At 32.7% G+C, this 25,821-nt stretch overlaps 1 protein-coding gene across 1 annotated transcript in view; it reads right to left on the bottom strand.

The window, feature by feature from the left end:
• Positions 1-25,821, bottom strand: part of LOC127737333 (nidogen-2-like) — a 60,705-nt gene that overhangs the window by 2,123 nt on the left and 32,761 nt on the right. The window contains exons 11-25 of the mRNA XM_052247935.1: positions 15,911-16,033; positions 14,251-14,382; positions 12,173-12,310; positions 10,451-10,564; positions 8,694-8,915; positions 7,885-8,034; positions 6,956-7,084; positions 6,363-6,485; positions 5,770-5,880; positions 4,618-4,740; positions 3,816-3,987; positions 2,998-3,155; positions 2,088-2,211; positions 937-1,058; positions 340-481 (exon numbers count right to left, since the gene is read on the bottom strand). Of these exons, the coding sequence (XP_052103895.1) occupies positions 342-481; positions 937-1,058; positions 2,088-2,211; positions 2,998-3,155; positions 3,816-3,987; positions 4,618-4,740; positions 5,770-5,880; positions 6,363-6,485; positions 6,956-7,084; positions 7,885-8,034; positions 8,694-8,915; positions 10,451-10,564; positions 12,173-12,310; positions 14,251-14,382; positions 15,911-16,033 (2,081 nt within the window). The 3' untranslated portion in view covers positions 340-341. The remainder of the gene's footprint in view (positions 1-339; positions 482-936; positions 1,059-2,087; positions 2,212-2,997; positions 3,156-3,815; positions 3,988-4,617; positions 4,741-5,769; positions 5,881-6,362; positions 6,486-6,955; positions 7,085-7,884; positions 8,035-8,693; positions 8,916-10,450; positions 10,565-12,172; positions 12,311-14,250; positions 14,383-15,910; positions 16,034-25,821) is intronic.

Here is a 25,821-nt window from a genome sequence, read left to right as displayed (position 1 = left end):
AAGGGAACTCTATCAGCACAAAATTTAGGAGGCATTGATTCAGCAGTTATTTATATACTTGAATAAAGTACAAAAGAGTCTTAAAATTACTCCTTTACCATCAAGCCTAAGGATTTGAAATTTGCACCTAATTTCAATTAGTATTTAGGTTATATTAAAAAAAAAAAATTCAAAAAGTATCAATTATTATTATTTTCTAGTTATTGCCAGTGCCTTTGAGCTTCAAATTCTTTTTATTGATTCAGAATTTTGTATATGTTGTTTTTCTAGATTCTTCAAATCTAACCCCTCGAAAATTAAAACAATATGAATATGAGCCTTTAAAAACCCTAAACTCACGTTCATCTTTTTCTTAGTAGAGCTACTTGATTACATCTCTCAGGATCTATATCATCAGGACATGTACAGGTTCTGCCACCATTGGGGGTGGGTAAACAAAGGAATGTACAGCCTCCATTATTCCTGGCACAGGCATTGTTTACTGTTAAAACAAATAGTCACATCATCAGACCTCAACCATGTGTAGTAAATACAACAATGTTGAAAAATAAATTTTCTTACATATGTTTAAGTATTAGTTACAAATGAAAAGAAAAACACACTGACCACACTACATTTATTCAGTTTGCATTAATTAAGAATTTAAATAACTTAAAGAAGCCCTTTATTTACAGTGGACACTATTAACTTGTTTTTCGAGTCTAATATTAGCTGATTAACAAATAGGTTGTAATATTTTGTCTGTTCTTTGGCTTAAGAATCAACATTTAGACTAAGATATATTTATTTCAAATCTGACTATGGTGGTTTAATGGATCAGTTAAAATATCTAACTTACTTCTAGGACATTGAGAAGAATCAACATTTAGACTAAGATATATTTATTTCAAATCTGACTATGATGGTTTAATGGATCCGTTAAAATATCTAACTTACTTCTAGGACATTGAGCTCTGACTGCTGTTATACCATATAGTTTACCATTTCCTCCAATAGGTAAACTTAAAGATTCATCTGATACTTGGCCATTACGATTTACACTTGATACACCATTTAGTCTGAAATGATAAGACATTCTTTTAGTGACAAGTTATCCCTATTAAACTGAAAATGTTACAACAATGAAGATATAATTATAAATATATATATGTACACCTAACTTTCATTGTTTAGACCCAATATAGTTGATCAATTACTTATAGCAGCTGAGAAACTGACCTAATCACTGGCACTTGTCTCTGAAAAAAAATAACCTACATGTATATACTTTACTATAACAAAGTATATAGGGTTTTTTCAGAGACAAGTGCCTGTGGACCTAATCATGAAAACTTAACTTTGAAAAAGAGGTCAAAGTCAAATTAACTATGATTCTAAACATGAAGATGATCTATCACTCTCTGCAAGTAACTGACCTTAGCAAGTAAAGTAAATGTTGATCATTGAATCATGAACATAAGGTAAAGGTCAAGTGACCTCTGTCATATTGATGTGTACCCCTTATAATGATTCTATTGACCACATACGGTTAAATCATCAATGAACTATGCAATACAAATGTGGCCAAAGTCGGGGGAATCTATGTTATATGGGCATTACACATATAAATGATTTTATCAACCTATTTTTCAAGTTCATGAAAAACTGACCTAGTCATATAAACTTTATGGTGAATAAAGTAAGTTACTGAACCATGAAAGGAGGTCAAGGACAGCTGATGTATGCCAGATGGAGACATCAGACCATAGGTCATATATATATACACAAAATGTTAAATGTCTAGCTCAACTACCCTCTGAATTTATAAGCTTCATTCAATAGTTAATGGCATATATGTGTCTCTCATTATGCAACTTTCATTGAGGGGTGAACAAAAACCCTTTCAATTTAACCCAAAAGGAACTTTGAACTTTGAAGGCTTTTCTGTTTTAAGCAAGAAGTATTAGCCTACAATATTCTTACATGGTTTTGCTTTGAAGTTGAAATATAAAGGACTGGTTGAGGAAAACGTACAGTTAGAAAAGATTCTTGTAAGAAAACAAACAAGGTTACAAGATTTGTTAGCCAACATCTAATATAAAACTCACATAATCCAATCTGACCAATATATGCTGCTGCCAGAAAATGTCAAACCAAAGGGATATGGTGCTTCATCTGTCAGTGTTGCTCTCCCTACACCATCTGTTCTTATACATTCTATTGTACTTGTACCTACAATCATTTTTTATTCTTAAAAATTCATAGCATTTTGTGTGTTGGAAATAAAAAGCATTACTTGTATAGGTAGAGATTCCATGCTACATTATTAACGTAAAATTTTGAAGTATGTAAATGTTTTTTTTTTTTTTTCTTTCAAAATATGCCCCATGTTTGTACATCAATGTTACAAAATGAAACAAGGAATTTCTGAGTTTTTCTACAGCCAAAATATAAATTTGATTATTGGAAATCAAATTCATATTTATTAAACAAAATTGAAAAGATTTTTGATGGTCATATAAAACTTTATTTCAACAAGCATTCTGAGAGTATTGCATGGGAATACATAGTCCCCTACCGGTTAAGAATTCATTGTACTGGAGCAAAATGCTTACTTGATCTATAACTTTGCATGGTGTAAACTGTATAACAAATATCAAGTCAATATCTTCAAGCATGACGAAAAAAAAGTGTGGAAAACTGATTATTTGAGTGAATTTTCTAAGTCCAAGGACCATAACTCTGCACAAAATCATCAGACCGGAACATAATTCGAACTTGATCTGTAACTTGTCATGATAAAAGTATATACCAAATTTCAAATCAATATCTTCAAGCACGAAGGAAAAAAGTGTGGAAAACTGATTTGCTGGACTGACGGATGGACAGATAGACAGACTGACAGAGCGCAAACCTAAAGTCCCCTTAGACTTCGTCGGTAGGGGACTAATAAAACCTGAATCATTGGTAAACATAAATTTTTTTACAGAAGATAAATTTAAAGAGATGAAAACTGACCAGCATCACCCCAGCAAAGTTGATTGGTATAAAGGTCAAGGGCGAGTCCATTAGGTAGTCCTAGGTCTGTATCTACAAGGACTTCTCTATGTGTTCCATCCATGTAAGCCTTCTCTATCTTTGGTGCTCCTCTGTTCCAATCTGTCCAATATATCATTCTGAAAAAATCAAACAGTATTTCTTTTTTGAAAGCAAATGTCTATGAAAAGGAAAATCACGAACTAGATGACTAACTTTAGAATTTTCCGGACTTTATGATCTTTATGAGAAAATATATCAACCAGTTTCATAAACTAACAGTGTAAAAGTGACTAGATTACAGCACCAGCTCTATGCAACGTTTTGCCAGTTAAGAAGGGACTAGCCTACCATGCTACTAGCTATTTAAAAAATTTTTGTAAGACTGGATTTTTCAAAATTTCTATGTCAGATCAAAATTTTGTACATTATATAAATATCACATAGCTGAGGGGGTGATACAGCAAATTGTTACCCTGAGAAAACATTGTCAACTCTCAGATATGTGTTATTATACTGAATGTTCTATTATAATTGTCCTTTAAATTTTATTTGAAAATATTAACCTCTGAATTCATAAAGTGTACCATTGATCAAGGATCTCTGTGAAGGGTAAAAGAATATAAGCTATGAAATAGAGTAGAATATCTCCCTCGTATTGATCAATCAAATTTTGGCATTTTAACTTGAAATAAAGTAAAACTATATATCAGTTGTTTCCATATTACATTGGGTGTAATTATAATGCCCATAATAACTACAAGTCTTAGCTTTCATCATTATTTCTATGAGGAACATACCCCTGGTTAGGATCAGCAACAATGGCTCTAGGATTCACTAAATCTTCTGAAACTAGAGTTTTCCTGTATGTTCCATTTAGCATTGATACTTGAATAATATCTAGTCCTGAATCTGTCCAGAACAAGTTTCTAGATAACCAGTCAATGGCAATACCTTCAGGTGAACTCTGACCTGTAAAATACAAATCTAGTCTTGAATATATAGACAGTTAAAGGCAATGCCTTTTTAAAAATAAATGCTATCGCCACTCCTAAAATATAGTGCTCGAGTATTAACCATGATTGTCTTTTATGCAGTGTGGGCTTGTTAGTGTACACTTCTTATGTATCTTACAAAATCATATGCAGTGGCTACCTAACACACAAACATTATTCTTAAAAATAGAAAAATATTTATTATAAAACTTTTCTAGCTATAGTTGTCATTGTTGTTGTTAGTTTCCAATCTGTTGTTCTGATCATTGGTTTGTCATTTTGGTAAATTTAGAAACTACATTCAGAAATATTTGCTTGCATTAATTATTGTGATTGAACAGAAGACAGAAATCCAATATCAATTATTTTAATTTCTGTAAATGCTGCAAACAAATAATGTTATAAAATTTGAAATGCAAGTTTTCATTTTTGAAAAACCTATCCTGATGCAATTTTCACAATAACAAAAACATCACAAAAATTTTCAGAATTTACAGTATACTGCCTAAAAAATACACAAATAGGGAGAGAAGTAAGTTGGGGAATAAAATTGAGAATGAAAAATTGAAACCTGTTTTAAAATAAAGTTATAATTTTAATGACTAACCACTAATAATGACTGTTTCATTAGAACCATCCAGTTTTGCTCTGCTTATTTGACCACCAGAAACATCTGTCCAGTAAATATCTCCATCCACACAGTCTGTATCCACATCAATAATTAACTGATCTGATAAACACAAGAATACTGTTAATCAATTAACAACTCCTTTTGAAAGCAAGAATGCTCAAAATCTTTTTAATTAATAAGTTTTCTGAAAGTTTAATTTTTACTATTATCTGCATGGATCATCTCCATTTTGAAATTTCAGAATTGATACATGTAATTTTATGCATAGCTGCATTATTTCTATTAAGAAATATAGGCTTAGTGTCTGCATTTTTCCTGAAGGATCTGTTAAATTAGTGAAAGGAAATAGGTCCAAATCTTTGCACAATAAAAGAACAGAGCTCCAATTAACAAATATCTTAGAGAAATGAAGGCTTTGAGAGCAAATACAATGCAAATTCCAATATAATTAATATTTTCAAGGGGCATAACTCTTTTAAAAATAGTTGATCGGCACTGATTTTTGAACTTGTCCAAGACATTGCTTATATAAACTTTTGATATAAATTTGATAAAAAATCTGGCAAGAACTGTACACATGAGAGCGCTAACAATAAAATTTTCCATATAACTAATATTTCCAAGGGGCATAACTCTTTTTTAAAATATTTGATCTGCACTGATTTTAGAACTTATCCAAGACAGTGCTGATATAAACCTATGATATAAGTTTAATAAAAAACTGGCAAGAATCGTACACATGAGAGCGATAACAAGACCGCACAGATGGACGCCCAGTATTTCTATGTTCCCCACAATGCATTGCATGGGGGACAATAACAGTTTGGCTCTGTTGAATTTCCTGAAAAAATGAGGACATTATTCAAGCCACAAAGTAATAAAGTTTTAAAGAGATAGGTAATTAGCTCTACTACATGTTAAGCACCTTTTGAGTTTTTGTTTAATAACGGGAGATCCTGATCAGCTTTGGCAGGTCAAAATCTCTTTTGTGAAAGTAAAAAAATTGGATGTTTCCAGGGTGAATTAAATTCTTTACGTCTTTCAACAACAAAATGTGTGGTAGTCTCATTGATGTATACATCAATTTTTATTATTAAAATTACAAAGTTTATAAAATTCTCTATTTACCTGGTTTATAAAGTACTCTCTGCCCCATATCATCCTGAGTTTGTATGTAAGGTACTTTGTGTATAGTGTAACCTCTACTAAACAGTAAATAGTTATCTCTATTACTTATAGCTAAAAAGATAAACATACAGAGTTAACAAAATACAATAAATTCTCTTTCTAATGATATATATATCTATTATGAAAGAAAAAATAAAAATATCACTCTTTCTAATCTATTACTGCTTTAAAAAAACAGAGGATTTGGTTTTTTTTAACAGGTTTTACTATATATTTACTATATATATATATATATATATATATATATATATATATATATATATATATATAAGAATTATTCATGTATAACTGAGTAAAAAAGAGAAATTATCTCCCTTTGTAATAACTGGCCTGTTCTGATTGACAATCAAAGTTTGTTGGTTACAAAACAGTTGTTGGGGCCTTTAAAAGTCGACTATACAGTATGGGGTTTTCTCAAAGTTGAAAGCCGTATGGTGGCCTATAATTGCTTACTACCACTTCATTTGAACACTGGTGGATAGTTGTCTCATTGGCAATCATACCACATCTCTGCATTTTTTCAGTAAACTTACGTTCACATCTTCTTCCATCACCTCTGTAATTATCATTACATACACAAGCATAAATATCTACATTCAATATACAACTGGCATGTCTGTCACACACTCTGGGATCTCGTCTACAGGAATCCAAACCTAAATAACAATATTACATTCATTTCAATATACAACATTAAGACGAAGATTTTTAATACATCTAAGCTGCTTCATGTCCATGCACAATGTAGTTGAATTCAAAGTTTACATAATGAACACACAGGTCCATAAAGTTGAGTTTTTTATTTGTTTTATAAGAAAATCGTTGATCTTTTGACTTAAACAGAAATTTATGATCTCAAATTCGTCATGTTTGCAATAAAGCTTATAAGGCTGAGCATGGGAGTTTTTATGTTGATAAAACTAGTTCAATTAAAAACTGCATTTCTCCAAAAGATGTCATGTCAAGTATTTTATTTACATAATTTAAACTGCAAGCTGACAAATACTTCCAGTAAATAATGTGTAATATTTCAATATCAATTATTAGTCTGAACACCATTTATCATGTTTTTCTAAAAATGAGTATATTACCAGTGAATATTGTAAGTGTAAAGTATGTTGTTTACCTCTTGGTTCACATCTGTACCCATCTCCTTGATACCCTGCGGAACATCGACATCTGTATGACGAGGAATCAGGATCATACAAACATTGAGCATTAGGACCACAATTGTTTACTTGGTTACATGGCACCACTGTAAACATATTTAAATATCATTTATTACACATGTTATCAGGGTATTATTTAACTTTCTATAAAAATGTCATTGCCATAAGCAAGATTACATCACGTGTACCTGCCAATGCACCAGTTGTAGGAGTGAGACTCTTTTAACTTTTAAAATTTTAAGTCTACCCTTTCTGGACCTTTCATCTCCCCAGGGTGTAAAAATCTTCCTTTTGACGAAAATCACCCTATTTCCATCCTTTGAGTTATTTTGAAAGTAATTTCTGTGCATAATTTTTACTGCATCGCAAAAAGAATGTTAATTTCATAGTAAAAAGACATTCTTGCTTAAACTAATTAAATCCATGTATAGATATTTAAATTCTATTTGTTTGTGCTGAAATATTAAAATGCTTTTAACAGAACATTGAATAGAACTAGAAACTAGCTGGACTCATACCCCTATATGGGGGGTTGATGTTAGAATATGCTAGTGAGTGAAATACAGCGAATCAATGAAGTTGAGAAAAGTATCATTAAAGTCTGAATGGCTGTGTTTCTGGGCAAGTAATAAAGTTCATATAAAATTACTTGATTTAATTTATATATCAATTAGAATTATATATTAAGGAACAGCAACTCATATCAAATTATCTACAGAAAATACTTTATAATTGTGAATATTGGTAGGGAACTGGTATATTTTGAAGAAATTAAAAAAATATAAAACTTCTAAAATTGAACTGAAAAAAGATTGTATGTCTTATGACCATAAAAATTATAAATAAATCAACAATTTAAAAATCAGTTTAAATCTGTCTTATTTACCTCTTGATATACAAACTTTACCATCCCCGTCATATCCAGTATTACATACACATCTGTACCTATTTACTCTATCATCCACAACACATTGGGCATTAATATCACAGTCATTGTACATGTTACAACCCTCTGGTTCACAACGATACCCATCACCTGAAATATTAAAAAGTCATTGTACATGTTAGAACCCTCTGGCTCACAACGATACCCATCACCTGAAATATTAAAAAGTCATTGTACATGTTACAACCCTCTGGCTCACAACGATACCCATCACCTGAAATATTAAACAGTCACTGTACATGTTACAACATTCTGGCTCACAACGATACCCATCACCTGAAATATTAAACAGTCACTGTACATGTTACAACCCTCTGGCTCACAACGATACCGATCACCTGAAATATTAAACAGTCATTGTACATGTTACAACATTCTGGTTCACAACGATACCCATCACCTGATATATTAAACAGTCATTGTACATGTTACAACCCTCTGGTTCACAATGAATTACATTGTCAATGTTCTGTAAAAATGCAACATGTGAAAGTTAATTTGATTGTATGGAAAGAAAGAAGTATCATATAAAACATTTTACCAACTAAATCTTTTGAAAAATTTGACAATCTGGAACATAATGCTTGAATTAAGGTTACTTCATTTGAGACATAGTTCAATCAGATTCTCACGCAGCTAAGGAGGAAATTGTCCTCAAGTGTTAATATCTCTATGTGTTTGCAAAAAATCTAAAATAAAGATCTTTTTATCAATTTTATCATGATTAGATTTCATTTTAATTGTCTTACCCATAAACCCATTTTTGCACAGGCATCGGAATTTACCAACAATAACATCATTGACACAATCAGCATTTCGATCACAGTTCTGTGTGACACGACAGTCTTCCATCTGACAATCTGTGCCATCCCCAGTCCAACCTTTAGAACATACACATTCATGTTGTCGTGTTATCTCATCGTAAACACAGCGAGCATTTACATGGCAGTTGCTACATACAGAGGGCACTTCTGTAATAAAATATATACCAGCAGTCAAAATCTGCTAAATCAGTTAGAAATCCAGGAAGCCATTTTGTGCTTGTCCATATATATATATATCATAGAAAGAATAATATAGAATAAGCTTTGCCTAAAAAGCAAGTTCCAAAATTATATGATGATGGATTCTTACATAATGTCCAGTGGCAAATATTACATGCAAGTCAGGATGAGAACATGTTAATGTGATAGGAATAGAACCCTGCTTTGTACTCAATAGAGCTGAGCCAATTTTGTTCAGGCTAGTCTAGGTAATAGTCCTCATGAAGATATGTAACCCTACCCAGAAACATTATTCTGACTACAAGGGGAAAATTCTTTGCTAATACTGTTAAATGCCGATAGCTTGGCAGAAAAGCAGCAAATACCAATTTTCCAAGTCTTTGGTTTGACCCAGCCAGTGGATTTTCACACACATCCTCTCGTAAGAAAATTTATCCATTTAGCAAACACATCTGAACTGAAATTGACATTCAGTAAATCCCAAATAATGATATGTTTAAAGCATCAAAAATTCCCTTCTTATGACACAAGAACAATAGAAATTCAAGTTAAGGTATCATCAACAGAATCTTCCTTGATTTTTCTCTTCTTTTTGTTACCTTCTCGTTGAACTCGTGTTCTCCTTGAGTGTGGAAGGTTGTGGGTTTGAATGCCATTCCTATTAAACCAAAGTATTTGCTCCTTCTCCTAAGCACATTGCATTAATAAGTAAGAGCAAAGAGTGGTAGGTTTGAATAATGTGTCCAAGTAGGGTGACATGTCTTCCTATGGAATGTTACCTTGTAAACTAGCACATAAATAAATGGAGAATGTGTCCATGGGACACAGATGATGCCCCCGCTTGAATAAAACATTATAAAGGGACATAACTAGAGAACTATAAAAGTGACGCCACCCAAATTCAAACTTGATCTGTGTTTTATGGTAATAAGCATTGTGTATAAGTTTCATAACATTTGGTTGAGGCTAACTAAAGTTAGAGAACAGAAACGAAAAATTCAGCAATTTTTCTATTTATAAAGGGGCATAACTCAGGAAAGGTAAAAGTGACGCCACACAAATTCAAACTTGATCTGTATTTTGTGGTAATACACTTTGTGTATAAGTTTCATTACATTTGGTCAAGGGAAACTAAAGTTAGAGAACGGAATCCAATTTCGGACGTACAGACGGACAAGTGTAATCCTTATACTCCGCTACGGCAGGGGCATAAAAATTAGCCTCAACCTGTCTGTCTACAACAAAGCAGGGTTAATATTCATATCAGATTAACATGTTCTTGCTCCGAATAAGCATTAAATCAGCCGCTGGACGTTTAAAGCAACCGTCTATCATTCTTTTGTTCACACAGATGTTTATGTATGATCTCATATGGTTCACTTTTCTTACTACATGTTTTATAAGAACATTATTTTCAATTTCATATGAAACATATAAATATTTAATGTTATTCAGCTCAGCTGAGCATTATAACAGAATTTACAGCAATAAATAAAACTTACCTATACGAGAGCATGTTCTTCCATCACCAGTAAACCCAGGCAAACATACACATCTGTAGGCAAACATCACAATATCCCATAGGCATTCAGCATTACGATCACAATTACAGTCAGCTGAAATGATAAGCAAAGTATATAAAGGCAGGTTAACCCAGGCAAACATACACATCTGTAGGCAAACATCACAATATCCCATAGGCATTCAGCATTACGATCACAATTACAGTCAGCTGAAATGATAAGCAAAGTATATAAAGGCAGGTTAACCCAGGCAGACATACACATCTGTAGGCAAACATCACAATATCCCATAGGCATTCAGCGTTACGATCACAATTACAGTCAGCTGAAATGATAAGCAAAGTATATAAAGGCAAGTAAACCCAGGCAAACATACACATCTGTAGGCAAACATCACAATATCCCATAGGCATTCAGCGTTACGATCACAATTACAGTCAGCTGAAATGATAAGCAAAGTATATAAAGGCAGGTTAACCCAGGCAAACATACACATCTGTAGGCAAACATCACAATATCCCATAGGCATTCAGCATTACGATCACAATTACAGTCAGCTGAAATGATAAGCAAAGTATATAAAGGCAGGTTAACCCAGGCAGACATACACATCTGTAGGCAAACATCACAATATCCCATAGGCATTCAGCGTTACGATCACAATTACAGTCAGCTGAAATGATAAGCAAAGTATATAAAGGCAAGTAAACCCAGGCAAACATACACATCTGTAGGCAAACATCACAATATCCCATAGGCATTCAGCGTTACGGTCACAATTACAGTCAGCTGAAATGATAAGCAAAGTATATAAAGGCAAGTAAACCCAGGCAAACATACACATCTGTAGGTAAACATCACAATATCCCATAGGCATTCAGCGTTACGATCACAATTACAGTCAGCTGAAATGATAAGCAAAGTATATAAAGGCAAGTAAACCCAGGCAAACATACACATCTGTAGGCAAACATCACAATATCCCATAGGCATTCAGCATTACGGTCACAATTACAGTCAGCTGAAATGATAAGCAAAGTATATAAAGGCAAGTAAACCCAGGCAAACATACACATCTGTAGGCAAACATCACAATATCCCATAGGCATTCAGCGTTACGATCACAATTACAGTCAGCTGAAATGATAAGCAAAGTATATAAAGGCAAGTAAACCCAGGCAAACATACACATCTGTAGGCGAACATCACAATATCCCATAGGCATTCAGCATTACGATCACAATTACAGTCAGCTGAAATGATAAGCAAAGTATATAAAGGCAAGTAAACCCAGGTAAACATACACATCTGTAGGCAAACATCACAATATCCCATAGGCATTCAGCATTACGGTCACAATTACAGTCAGCTGAAATGATAAGCAAAGTATATAAAGGCAAGTAAACCCAGGCAAACATACACATCTGAAATGATAAGCAAAGTATATAAAGGCAAGTAAACCCAGGCAAACATACACATCTGTAGGCAAACATCACAATATCCCATAGGCATTCAGTGTTACGATCACAATTACAGTCAGCTGAAATGATAAGCAAAGTATATAAAGGCAAGTTAACCCAGGCAAACATACACATTGATGCAGATTGATTGGAATATAAAACATGTCTTCCACCTTTACAATACAAGATGCAGTAATGAAATAAGAATACATAATGTAACTATTGACCTCAGATGACCTACCTATTTCGGAACGTTCACAGCTTACACCATCACCACTAAAGCCTTCGTTGCACTGACATTTGTACTTTTCATCATCAACATCATACACACATTCAGCATCCTCATGACAAACTCCAGCTACTTCATTGCATCCAAATTCTATAAAGAAAATAAACTATCTATATTATATCATATATATAAAATTTGTGAACTGTCTTGAACAAAATTATTACTTTTATGAGGACAGAAATTACTTTAAATGTTTATCTATATTCTCAACTTGCATTTAAACAGTACATGTTTAACATATAAGTTTTACTTAAAAATACTTCATAACAATTTACAATTGGAATTAACAAAAATTCATATCCAGTAATTCTCTTCTACTATTCTTAAATAACTTAAATGGGTGCTGAGTCGATTGTTGATGGCCATATTGTGACTAATTTTTCTATTTGAGTTAAACTTGTGTTTACAGTATATTGTTTCATTAATATTTTAATATTTACCAAACATCTCCTATTAACCAATGTATCCTATGTAATATAAAGATTTTATGTACAAGTAGACAACAGGAAGTAGATAAGCACACAACTTAGCTTACAAATATTAAACTTGGTGCCAATTATCAAGGAGCTCTGATTTGTGGTTGCTGAGAAAATATGACAGGAAAGTTTTACAGGAGGATATAAAAAGGTGAGCCAATATATCCCTAATTTTTCGAGCAGGGGTAGAATGGTGTCAGATTCTACACAATACACCATGCTTGTGCCATTTGATTTGAATAGGAAGGAACCTAGATTGTCCTGTCTATGAGTTGTTTCCCCTTACAAATAAATTTTGAAATTTAAACCATTGAAGGATAATGGTGTATTATGCTGGATTTCACAATAATTTGGACTTTATAAATGCAATGAATACACAATCACTTATGGTTAAAATGGTATTGCAAAATAAAAGATTAAACAACTGAAAAATTTGTAAGGGTTCCACGGAACCCAGTATCTCCCCTACTTTTGCTGTTGTCTATGTCTTCAGTGTGATAGGGGAATGCACATAATAGATTTACAATTAATTAAATAAAACGTTTGAAATGTATGAAAAAAGTTATGCTTGTAAAAAAATGAAAACAGTATGCAATCAAATCTATAGATTTATAAAAGAGTTGAAACATAAATTTATTGAATGAACAAATGATAAAGAAGATAATTTTTACATTGCTTGATGATTTATCCCTTAATTCAAAAGTCGCAGGCTCAACAAAAATGGGGAAAAAATCATTAAAAGTTTTCCTGTAGATACTATCTTTTGATTGTAAGAAGTTCTGTCCAAGTTTGGTAAAAATCCAGGATGGTTTATGAATCTAATAAATGTTTCAAAAACTTTAACTGCAGACTGTATGTAATGTTAACTGGAAGAAAAACTAAGTCCATTTATAAGTAATATACGGAAAAACAGGAAATAAATTTTTACAAAATTTCATTCTAGATACTAACTTTTGATCATAAACAAGCTTCTGTCCAAGTTTGGTACAAATCCAGGATAGTTTAAGAAAGTTATTAAAATTTTTAAAACTTTAAACAGAGTGAATGTAATGTTAACTGGCAGAAAAACTAAGTCCATTTGTAAGTGAAATATGAATAAACAGGATTTTTTTTTTTACAAAATTTACTTCTGGATACTATCTTATGATCACAAACAAGCTTCTGTCCAAGTGTGGTAGAAATCCAGGATATTTTATTAAGAAAGTTATTAAAATTTAAAAAACTTTAACCACAGAGTGAATGTAATGTTAACTGGCAGAAAAACTAAATCCATTTATAAGTAAAATACGGATAAACAGGTTTTTTTTTTTACAAAATTTACTTCTGGATACTATCTTATGATCATAAACAAGCTTCTGTCCAAGTTTGGTAGAAATCAAGGATAGTTTAAGAAAGTTATTAAAATTTCAAAAACTTTAACCACAGAGTGAATATTTGTGGATGCCGCCGATTACGGAATGTAGGATCGCTATCTCTCGCTTTTGCAACAAAAGTTGCTTTGTCGCAGGCTCGACAAAAAACTTATGTAGATGGTTCATCACCATGGTTACTTACGTATAGGTTCACATCTTGTTCCATCCCCAGTAAATCCTGTATTACATTCACACATAGGTCTCTGTAAGTCACTGTTGTATACACATCTAGCTCTATCATGACAGGTATTATCACCACACAGTACAACTTCCTCTAAAAGTACAAGATAAATTAATCAACAAATCATGTTTGTAATGGCGAAATCTTTTTTCTTAGCAACAGACTCAATGTTGGTAGGCTTGTGTAGGTTCATAATTATTGAAATTAACCAGATAAGAACTTAATGTCTGCAATAACATGTTTGATACAAATATATCATACAACTATTAGTCAATGCATTGCCTTCAAAAATGAACAAAACCCATATTGTATAATAAGTGGTATAAAAAGGCCCAGGCATGACAAATGTGAAACAATTCAAAAGAGAAAACCAATGGCATGATAAATGCTAACAAGCATTCTGAGAGTATTGCATGGCAATACATAGTCCCCTACCGGGTAAAAATTCATTATACTGGAACAAAATGCTTACTTGTTCTATAACTTGTCATGGTGTAAACAAAAAGTAAATATCATGTCAATATCTTCAAGCATGACTGAAAACAGTGTTGAAAACTGATTGAAAGAGTGAATTTTTCAAGTCCAAGGACCATAACTCTGCACAAAATTATTAGACCGAAACAAAAATTTGAACTTGATCTGTAATTTGTCATGATAAAACTATATACCAATTATCAATCAATATCTTATAAGCATGATGAAAAAAAACATTAGATATGATTAATAGTTCTCTAAAATTAGATATGATGTAATACAGTGTATATCTATTTTCAAATTATAAATTATATAATCAAATATAATTAATAGTTCCAAATATTTTTTCTTTCATTTGTCACAAACTAATATAGATTTGTAACTTATCTATAAAATGTCAACAACTTTTATCTACACAATGTAATGTATTGAAATATATACATTAATAAAAATAGATTATTATCTAATTAAAGGATTTCTCTTCATAATTTTTTTTTATATATATAGCATTCAGAAAATTAGTTAATACTAAATAACAAACAAATCAGCCAAAACATTCTTCAAATAATTTAACAAAGAATGTCTTTTAAAAAATGAGTTATCTCCCTTTGTACAGAAATATGGTTTAACAAAGTACTCTAACATTAGATATGGTCCAGAGTTATGGTCCATAACTCTGGACTAAATCATCAAACCGGAACAAAATTTGAACTTGATCTATAACTTTTCATGATAAAACTATATACCAAATATCAAATCAATATCTTCAAGAACGAAGAAAAAAAGTGTGGAAAGCTGATTTGCCGGACTGACGGATGAACAGATGGACAGATGGATAGATGGACAGACGGACAGACAGACGGAGTGCAAACCTAAAGTCCCCTTGGACTTCGTCGGTAGGGGACTAAAAACTATAAACTGAAAACAAATATGGTATAATGTTCTGTGCACTATTATGCATACACCTGTTATAGAGAAAGGGAGATAAATCAAAGAATTAGATTAGGTCTATTAACATCACACTGTCTTACATTGTAAGACTGACAGTTCTTCCGTTGCCATGGTAAGTAGAATAACACTTGAAATCTGCCTAGCACATTGTATCAGCTACCAATAAAATAACACTAGTTTAAATAGGTATACTTACTGACACAAGATCTACCATCACCACGATAACCAGAATTACACTGACACTGAAAACTACCGGGAACATTGTAACATCTGGCATTAACATCACATATATTCAAATCTGCTACACATTCATCAACATCTGAAACAAAATAATGAATCATTTCTGTTTAACGCATATCTAATAAATGGTACAAGTTCACATATTACAGGAAATAAAAAGATAAAAAATTGCTGCTGTTATAATGCACAAATTTATGTTTTAGTAAATGCATAAGTTCCTGAAGTAAAATACAAAAATTATTTCTCAGTCACTAATTCATTAACAATTATCTGTTTACGTAATAAAAGACTTTAAGCATTAAAGTAAATCACTATTTCATATAACAATTTTGAAAAATTTCGTATAAATTTTGTATGTCTGTACATATACATTATGTAATATTCATTGTGTGTATCTCTATACTAATGTAATTTGGTTTGTTGAGAAAATAAAGATAGAAAAAAAATTGCCTGTGAAAAACAAAGCAATTATTATTTTCATGTAAATATTACATGAATGTAGGTGCTAGGATCCTGGCTTCAATGGAGAACTTATCAGGTGTAGATGTATGAACAAACAAAGAAACAATTGAAACACTATAATTAATTTGTTAGGCAAGCAGATAATAAAGTATAAATGCTGTTCCTTTGCCAATATAAAAATAGAAGATTGATATGATTGCCAATGAGACCACTCTTCATCAGAGTTAAATAATGTAGAAGTTACATGTAAGAATTATGTTTCATAAATATATACATCATCCTCATTCATATCAAATCAAACTCAGCTGACCTTTTCCATCCTTTCTACAGAGTTATAAAAATATTCAAAGGATTATTATGTGTTAGACTATTAGGTTTTAATATACATAAAGGTATAACATTGCCATTTCAAGGTGAGTTGAATTAACTGTAAGTAAAGTTAAAGAATCTTAATTTCTGTATTTGTTTGTTCAAATTTCAAATGAGTACACCAATTTAGAGATTTTAGAAACTAAGCTGCATCATTTGTCTGATAAAAAGACAATTTCACTGAAACAAATGTTGATAATTAATCATTTTCTTACAGAAATGTTCTTAATCTGTTCATTTGTACCTTGGTGCTTTTTCTTATGTAAAAAAATACTCCAAATGAAAACACAGTGAAACTATTGATACATCTTTTTTCTTGGGAAGAATTTTTTCTATACTTTTGCACAGACTATTTATAACAGTTTAAATTAAATAATGATTTGTTAATCTTGGTATATATATATATATATTTGATCCCATCTAACATGTATATTATTTGTTATACTACCTGACAATAGAAGACAACAAGGACATATATAAAACACTGGTACTACCAAACAACCTATACAATAGTCTTATCATAAAAATACTTGTCATTACAAAGAGTACAGAATACTTTCAATAGACTATTTTTTATACTACTGACTTTAGCATCTGGAGTATATAATTTTCTGGTACTTGGTCAAGTATGAGCAACTAAAAGAAGTAAAATCAACCTTACAATCAGTGCAATTTAGGGAAAAAATTAATTGTTTTATGTTTTCTATACACATGATACATGACAATATCATTGGAAAACAGTTAGTTGTTTCCCCAAATTGCACTGATTGTAAGCTTGATTTTACCAGAAAGTCCTCTAGCTACCACAGAGTAGGAAACATGTTGAAATTTTTTGCACTCCAGAGTCGAAAGTCAGTAATATGAAAATTGTCTGTTGAGTCAAATAATGTATTGCTAAAGCTTAAACAAGAGTGCACACGCTGAAATGTCTCGTCTTCTTTACTAATCACTGATATTATGTTGATAGTCCTAAATATAAAGCTTTATTACAACTGTCACATAAACTTAACATTAACCAAGAAAACTAAACATTCACCAATGAACCATGAAAATAAGGTCAAGGTCAGATGAACCATGCCAGGCAGGCATGTACAGCTAACAATTCTTCCATACAACAAATATAGTTGACCTATTGCTTATAGTTTAAGAAAAACAGACCAAAACACAAAAACTTAACACTGAGCAATGAACTGTAAAAATGAGGTCAAGGTCAAATAAAACCTGCGCAACTGACATATAGATCATAAAATATTTCCATACACCAAATATAGTTGACCTATTGCATATAGTATTAGAAAAACAGACCAAAACACAAAAACTTAACTATAACCACTGAACCATGAAAATGAGGTCAAGGTCAGATGACACCTGCCAATTGGACATGTACACCTTACAGTCCTTCCATATACTGTATATACTTGACCTATTGCTTATAGTATCTGAAATATGGACTTGACCACCAAAACTTAACCTTGTTCACTGATCCATGAAATGAGGTCGAGGTCAAGTGAAAACTGTCTGACAGGCATGAGGACCTTGCAAGGTATGCACATACCAAATATAGTTATCCTACTACTTATAATAAGAGAGAATTTAACATTACAAAAAATGTTATCTTTTTTTCAAGTAGTCACTGAACCATGAAAATGAGGTCAAGGACATTGGACATGTGACTGACGGAAACTTCGTAACATGAGGCATCCATATACAAAGTATGAAGCATCCAGGTCTTCCACCTTCTAAAATATAAACCATAAATGTTTCCCTGGTGCAATACTTGATTTTTCTTAATTTCAATGAACTCTCAAATCAAGGTCCAGGTCACCAAGGTCAAGGTCAAATAAAACCTGTCAGGTGCACAGGTTCAAGTACATTATTTCAATTCTCTGTATACAAAATATTCCAAATCTATAATGTATAATTCATGAGATTCAAAACTATCTAAAAAAAATAAACCTGATGCTACAAAAGTATTAACAAGTCCAATACCTGGTCTGGACCTGCGTCGCTGTGTAGAATCGATTGAAATTTCACACTATCACTTAACAGGAAGTAGCAGTAAAATAGACCTAAAAAATGCTTACATGCTACAACTCAACATTATCAAGCTGCAGACCAAATATAAAATCATTCCCTTTTATAGAAGCCAATAAAATGCTCCGCAGGGTGCAGCTTGATACGACCGCAGAGGTTGAACCCTGAACAGTTGGGGCAAGTATGGACACAACATTCAAGCTTGATACAGCTTTGCATTTGGATTTGTGATTAAATATTTGACACAGCATAGGTTTCTGACACAGAATGAATGTGGTCTAAGAACTTAAAAATTTTAAATTGGACATTCACCTATTATGGTCCTATATCCAAAATCTAAATACATGGTTAGATTCAGCATATCAAAGAACCCCAAGAATTCAATTTTTGATGAAATCAAACAAAGTTTAATTTTGGACCCTTTTGACCTCATTGTGGACAAAGTTGATAACGGGGCCCAAAAATCAAAAATCTAAATACATGGTTAGATTCAGCATATCAAAGAACCCCATAAATTCAATTTTTGATGAAATCAAACAAAGTTTAATTTTGGACCCTTTTGACCTCAATGTGGACAAAGTTGATAACGGGGCCCAAAAATCAAAAATCTAAATACATGGTTAGATTCAGCATATCAAAGAACCCCATAAATTCAATTTTTGTTGAAATCAAGCAAAGTTTAATTTTGGACCCCGATTTGGACCAACTTGAAAACTGGGCCCATAATCAACAAGAGTGCACACGCTGAAATGTCTCGCCTTCTTTACTAATCATTGATATTATGTTGATAGTCCTAAATATAAAGCTTTACTACAACTATCACATACACTTAACATGATCCAAGAAAATGAGGTCAAGGTCATATAAACCAAACAAGAAATACATGTACACCTTACATTCATTCAATACACTAAATATAGTTGACCTATTGTTTATAGTTTCTAAGATACAGACTTAACCAAGAAAACTAAACATTGACCAATGAACCAAGAAAATGAGGTCAAGGTCAGATGAACAATGCCAGGCAGACATGTAATAAAGCTTGCAATCCTTCCATACAACAAATATAGTTGACCTATTGCTTATAGTATTAGAAAAACAGACCAAAACACAAAAACTTAACACTGAGCAATGAACCGTGAAAATGAGGTCAAGGTCAAATAAAACCTGCAAGACTGACAGGTACATCATAAAATATTTCCATACACCAAATATAGATGACCTATTGCATATAGTATTAGAAAAAAAGACCAAAACTCAAAAACTTAACTTTGACCACTGAACCATGAAAATGAGGTCAAGGTCAGAAGACACCTGCCAGCTAGACATGTACACCTTACAATCATTCCATACACCAAATATACTAGACCTATGGCATACAGTATAAGAAAAACAGACCAAAACACAAAAACTTAACTATAACCACTGAACCATGAAAATGAGGTCAAGGTCAGATGACACCTGCCAGTTGGACATGTACACCTTACAGTCCTTCCATACACCGAATATACTAGACCTATTGCTTATAGTATCTGAGATATGGACTTGACCACCAAAACTTAACCTTGTTCATTGATCCATGAAATGAGGTCGAGGTCAAGTGAAAACTGTGTGACGGGCATGAGGACCTTGCAAGGTACGCACATACCAAATATAGTTGAACTATTGCATATAGTATTAGAAAAAAAGACCAAAACTCAAAAACTTAACTTTGACCACTGAACCATGAAAATGAGGTCAAGGTCAGATGACACTTGCCCGCTAGACATGTACACCTTACAATCATTCCATACACCAAATATAGTAGACCTATGGCATACAGTATAAGAAAAACAGACTAAAACACAAAAACTTAACTATAACCACTGAACCATGAAAATGAGATCAAGGTCAGATGACACCTGCCAGTTGGACATGTACACCTTACAGTCCTTCCATACACCGAATATACTAGACCTATTGCTTATAGTATCTGAGATATGGACTTGACCACCAAAACTTAACCTTGTTCACTGATCCATGAAATGAGGTTGAGGTCAAGTGAAAACTGTCTGACGGGCATGAGGACCTTGCAAGGTACGCACATACCAAATATAGTTATCCTATTACTTATAATAAGAGAGAATCTAACATTACAAAAAATCTTAACTTTTTTTTCAAGTAGTCACTGAACCATGAAAATGAGGTCAAGGACATTGGACATGTGACTGACGGAAACTTTGTGACATGAGGCATCCATATACAAAGTATGAAGCATCCAGACCTTCCACCTTCTAAAATATAAAGCTTTTAAGAAGTAAGCTAACGCCGCCGCCGCCGCCGCCGCCGTAGCCGCCGCCGGATCACTATCCCTATGTCGAGCTTTCTGCGACAAAAGTCGCAGGCTCGACAAAAATCTAAATACATGTTTAGATTCAGCATATCAAAGAACCCTAAGAATTCAATTTTTGTTAAAATCAAACTAAGTTTAATTTTGGACCCTTTGGACCTTAATGTAGACCAATTTGAAAACAGAACCAAAAATTAAGAATCTAAATACACGGTTAGATTCGGCATATCAAAGAACCCCAATAATTCAATTTTTGATGAAATCAAACAAAGTTTAATTTTGGACCCTTTGGACCTCAATGTGGACCAATTTAAAAACGGGGCCCAAAATCCAAAAACTAAATACACGGTTAGATTTAGCATATTAAAGAACCCCAAGAATTCAAGAATATAACCCCATTGAAATTGGTCAAGAAATAAGCAATTTATACGAAGTATCTTCTTTTGCACAATACTGTGCAATTAAATATTTCTTGCTATTGCGCAATACTGTACAATTGACAATTTCTTGCTATTGCGCAATATTGTGCTATTGGATATTTCTTGCTATTGCGCAATACTGTGCAATTGAAGATTTCTTGCTATTGCGCAATACTGTGCAATTGAAGATTTCTTGCTATTGTGCAATACTGTGCAATTGAAAATTTCTTGCTATTGCACAATACTTATTATATAATAATTTACACATCCTGTTTGGTGTGTATCTCCTACCATATCATTATTATTTGCTTTTAAATATAAATCAGAAATAACCAACTTAAAATGGAAAATTTTAAAAGAAAAAAAAAAGGAAAAAAAAAAAATCCCCCTCCCAAATTTTTTGAACCCCCTTATGATTCATCACCTCCAAACTCAATCCCAGCCTTCCCTTTGTGGTATGGTACCTTGCAGTACAATTTCAGAGAGATCCATACACTTGAACACAAGTTATTGTCTGGAAACTAGAAAAATGTGTTTTTTGGCCCCTTTTTGGCCATAAATTCCTAAACATTTAGGGCAATTACCCCCAAACTCAAACCCAGCTTTCCCTTTGTGATATGGAACCTTGTAGTACAATTTCAGAAAGATCCATACACTTACACACAAGTTATTGTCCTGAAACTAGAAAAATGCTTGTTTTTTGCCCCTTGTTGGCCCCTAATTCCTAAAAAATTGAGGCAATTACCCCCATCATCAATCCCAGCCTTCCCCTTGTGGTATGGTACCTTGCAGTACAATTTCAGAGAGATCCATACACTTGAACACAAGTTATTGTCTGGAAACTAGAAAAAGGTGTTTTTTGGCCCCTTTTTGGCCCCCAATTCCTAAACGTTTCGGCAATTACCCCCAAACTCAATTCCAGCTTTCCCTTTGTGATATGGAACCTTGTTGTACAACTTCAGAAAGATCCATACACTTTCACACAAGTTATTGTCATGAAACTAGAAAAATGCTTGTTTTTTGCCCCTTTTTTGGCCCCTAATTCCTTATATTTTGAGGCAATTACCCCCAAAATCAATCCCAGCATTCCCTTTGTGATATGGAACCTTGTAGTACAATGTCAGAGAGATCCATACACTAACACACAAGTTATGTCTGGAAATTACAAAAATGCTTATTTTTGGCCCCTAATTCCTTAACTGTTGGTACCATAACCCCAAAAATCAATCCCAACCTTGCTTTTGTGGTATTGAACCTTATGGTAAAATTTCATAGAGATCCATTCACTTAAACTAAAGTTAGAGTGCGAAAACCAATGTGTCTTCGGACGACGACGACGACGACGACGCCAACGTCATACCAATATACGACCGCAAAAATTTTTGCGGTCGTATAAAAAGCTTTGTCAAAAGTTTTTTACCCAAGGTCTTTCTAACTGGTAACACAGGTAAGAAGAGGTGAAGGCTATACATATGTCATATTCCAGATGGGACATATATACATCTCAAACAAAGCCATACAGGAAGTATTCTTGTTCTATAATTGAGGCCATATGAGAGATATGAGTCAGAAAGTCATTTGACATATGTCAGTTGGATGAATACTCCTTACAACCAAACCATATACCAAATATTGATGACCCATCATATATAAACCTCACCTAACTGGAGGGACTGCAGCATAAAAATGTGGTATGGCTGTATGACAAACAAGGCAGACATCATAATATTCATCACAACCTACTCCCATACTTAGTTTTATTGACCTATCTGACATAATCTTATATAATAGTGTGGTATAGGCATTGCAACACGTCAGATGGTCCTCAAAAGAACTCATTATTGTTGACCTACAATGTATAAATATTGAGGAATAGAACTAGTCCTGTACCATTTCAACTAATTGAACTTGAAAATGAAGTCAAGGCAGGCCATAATCTTGCCGGCGAAATGACAATTTAAGTCGCCAACGAATTTTAAAAATCGCTAAATCTCGCCGGCTGATTGACTTCATGGCGAAGTCAAATCGCGATCAAAATCAGTAAAAGGGAGATAACTTGTGATTTACAAGTCTCACAGGTAAAAAAAAATGGCGACTGACAAGGAAAGTCGAGATTTTCGAAACGACCCAGGACTAATACTATCGACGACCAAATAAAATAAATTCAACGGCGACTTTGAACATCCTCGGATATAACATTCAAAACTATTCAAACGGAAAACTGACCGTCTGTTTAAGTTATCATTGTACGGAGGATGTTGCGTAATCACTCATCTGATTTGTTTTATTTTTTTATTTTTTAACGAGTCGATCAATGGCACTATTCGGGAATTAACAAAAAATTTATATATTCATTAAATAAAATTGAAATATAAAAGGTAGAAAGACAGCTGATGGATAATGTGATTACAAACGAATGACACTCGACCAGCTTGTGATCAGCAGTGGATTTTTTTTTTACCACAAATTTCGTTGATATAGAAGATATCCTTAATAAAAATGATAGAAATTAGCTCTATATCGATTAATTAATATGTGATTGACAGATATTTTCATTAATAGGCTTACAAACTTTAACGAGAAATTAACATGATGTCCTGGACATTCAATAATTATTTTACAAAATAATGACAAGTGGTGATCATAAATTAAATTCCCAGTCAATGACATGTGAAATTCATCAGGTAAACTGGGAGTCATATTTTTCTGGACTTTTAAAAATAAATTGAGGCAGATGCATATGAATTTAATGCATCATAATATTACTAGGCTACTCCCTAATGTCCCAAGCAACAAATTTTATTTCGACTTAAATTCAAGTTGACAGTACAAATGGTATCAATAAATAAATAATAACTATATTGTCTAAACCTTTTTATTAAGAACTTTCTATGTACACTTTTTGTACAATAACATATGAAATAAAATGCTCCGCAGGGCGCAGCTTGATACGACCACAGAGGTCGAACCCTGAACAGTTGGGACAAGTATGGACACAACATTCAAGCTTGATACAGCTCTGAATTTGGATTGTGATTAAATATTTGACACAGCATAGGTTTCTGACACAGAATGAATGTGGTCTAAGAACTTAAAAATTTTAAATTGGACATTCACCTATTATGGTCCAATATCCAAAATCTAAATACATGGTTAGATTCAGCATATCAAAGAACCCCAAGAATTCAATTTTTGATGAAATCAAACAAAGATTAATTTTGGACCCTTTTGACCTCAATGTGGACAAAGTTGATAACGGGGCCAAAAACTCAAAAATCTAAATACATGGTTAGATTCAGCATATCAAAGAACCCCATATATTCAATTTTTGTTGAAATCAAACAAAGTTTAATTTTGGACCCCGATTTGGACCAACTTGAAAACTGGGCCCATAATCAAAAATCTAAATACATGTTTAGATTCAGCATATCAAAGAACCCTAAAAATTCAATTTTTGTTAAAATCAAACTTAGTTTAATTTTGGACCCTTTGGACCTTAATGTAGACCAATTTGAAAACGGAACCAAAAATTAAGAATCTAAATACACGGTTAGATTCAGCATATCAAAGAACCCCAATAATTCAATTTTTGATGAAATCAAACAAAGTTTAATTTTGGACCCTTTGGACCTCAATGTGGACCAATTTAAAAACGGGGCCCAAAATCCAAAAACTTAATACACGGTTAGATTCAGCATATTAAAGAACCCCAAGAATTCAAGAATAAAACCCCATTGAAATTGATCAAGAAATAAGCAATTTATACGAAGTATCTTCTTTTGCACAATACTGTGCAATTGAATATTTCTTGCTATTGCGCAATACTGTACAATTGACAATTTCTTGCTATTGCTCAATATTGTGCTATTGGATATTTCTTGCTATTGCGCAATACTGTGCAATTGAAGATTTCTTGCTATTGCGCAATACTGTGCAATTGAAGATTTCTTGCTATTGTGCAATAGTGTGCAATTGAAAATTTCTTGCTATTGCACAATACTTATTATATAATAATTTACACATCCTGTTTGGTGTGTATCTCCTACCATATCATTACTATTTGCTTTTAAATATAAATCAGAAATAACCAACTTAAAATGGAAAATTTTAAAAGAAAAAAAAAAGGAAAAAAAGAAAAAAAAAGAAAAAAAAAAAATCCCCCCCCCCCCAAATTTTTTAACCCCATTATGATTCATCACCCCCAAACTCAATCCCAGCCTTCCCTTTGTGGTATGGTACCTTGCAGTACAATTT

Source organism: Mytilus californianus, unplaced genomic scaffold (assembly GCF_021869535.1).
Source record: "Mytilus californianus isolate M0D057914Y unplaced genomic scaffold, xbMytCali1.0.p SCAF_4, whole genome shotgun sequence".
Taxonomy (NCBI): Eukaryota; Metazoa; Mollusca; class Bivalvia; order Mytilida; family Mytilidae; genus Mytilus; species Mytilus californianus.
Note: the sequence above shows the minus strand (reverse complement) of the source record. Positions and strands in the feature narration are given on the sequence as shown.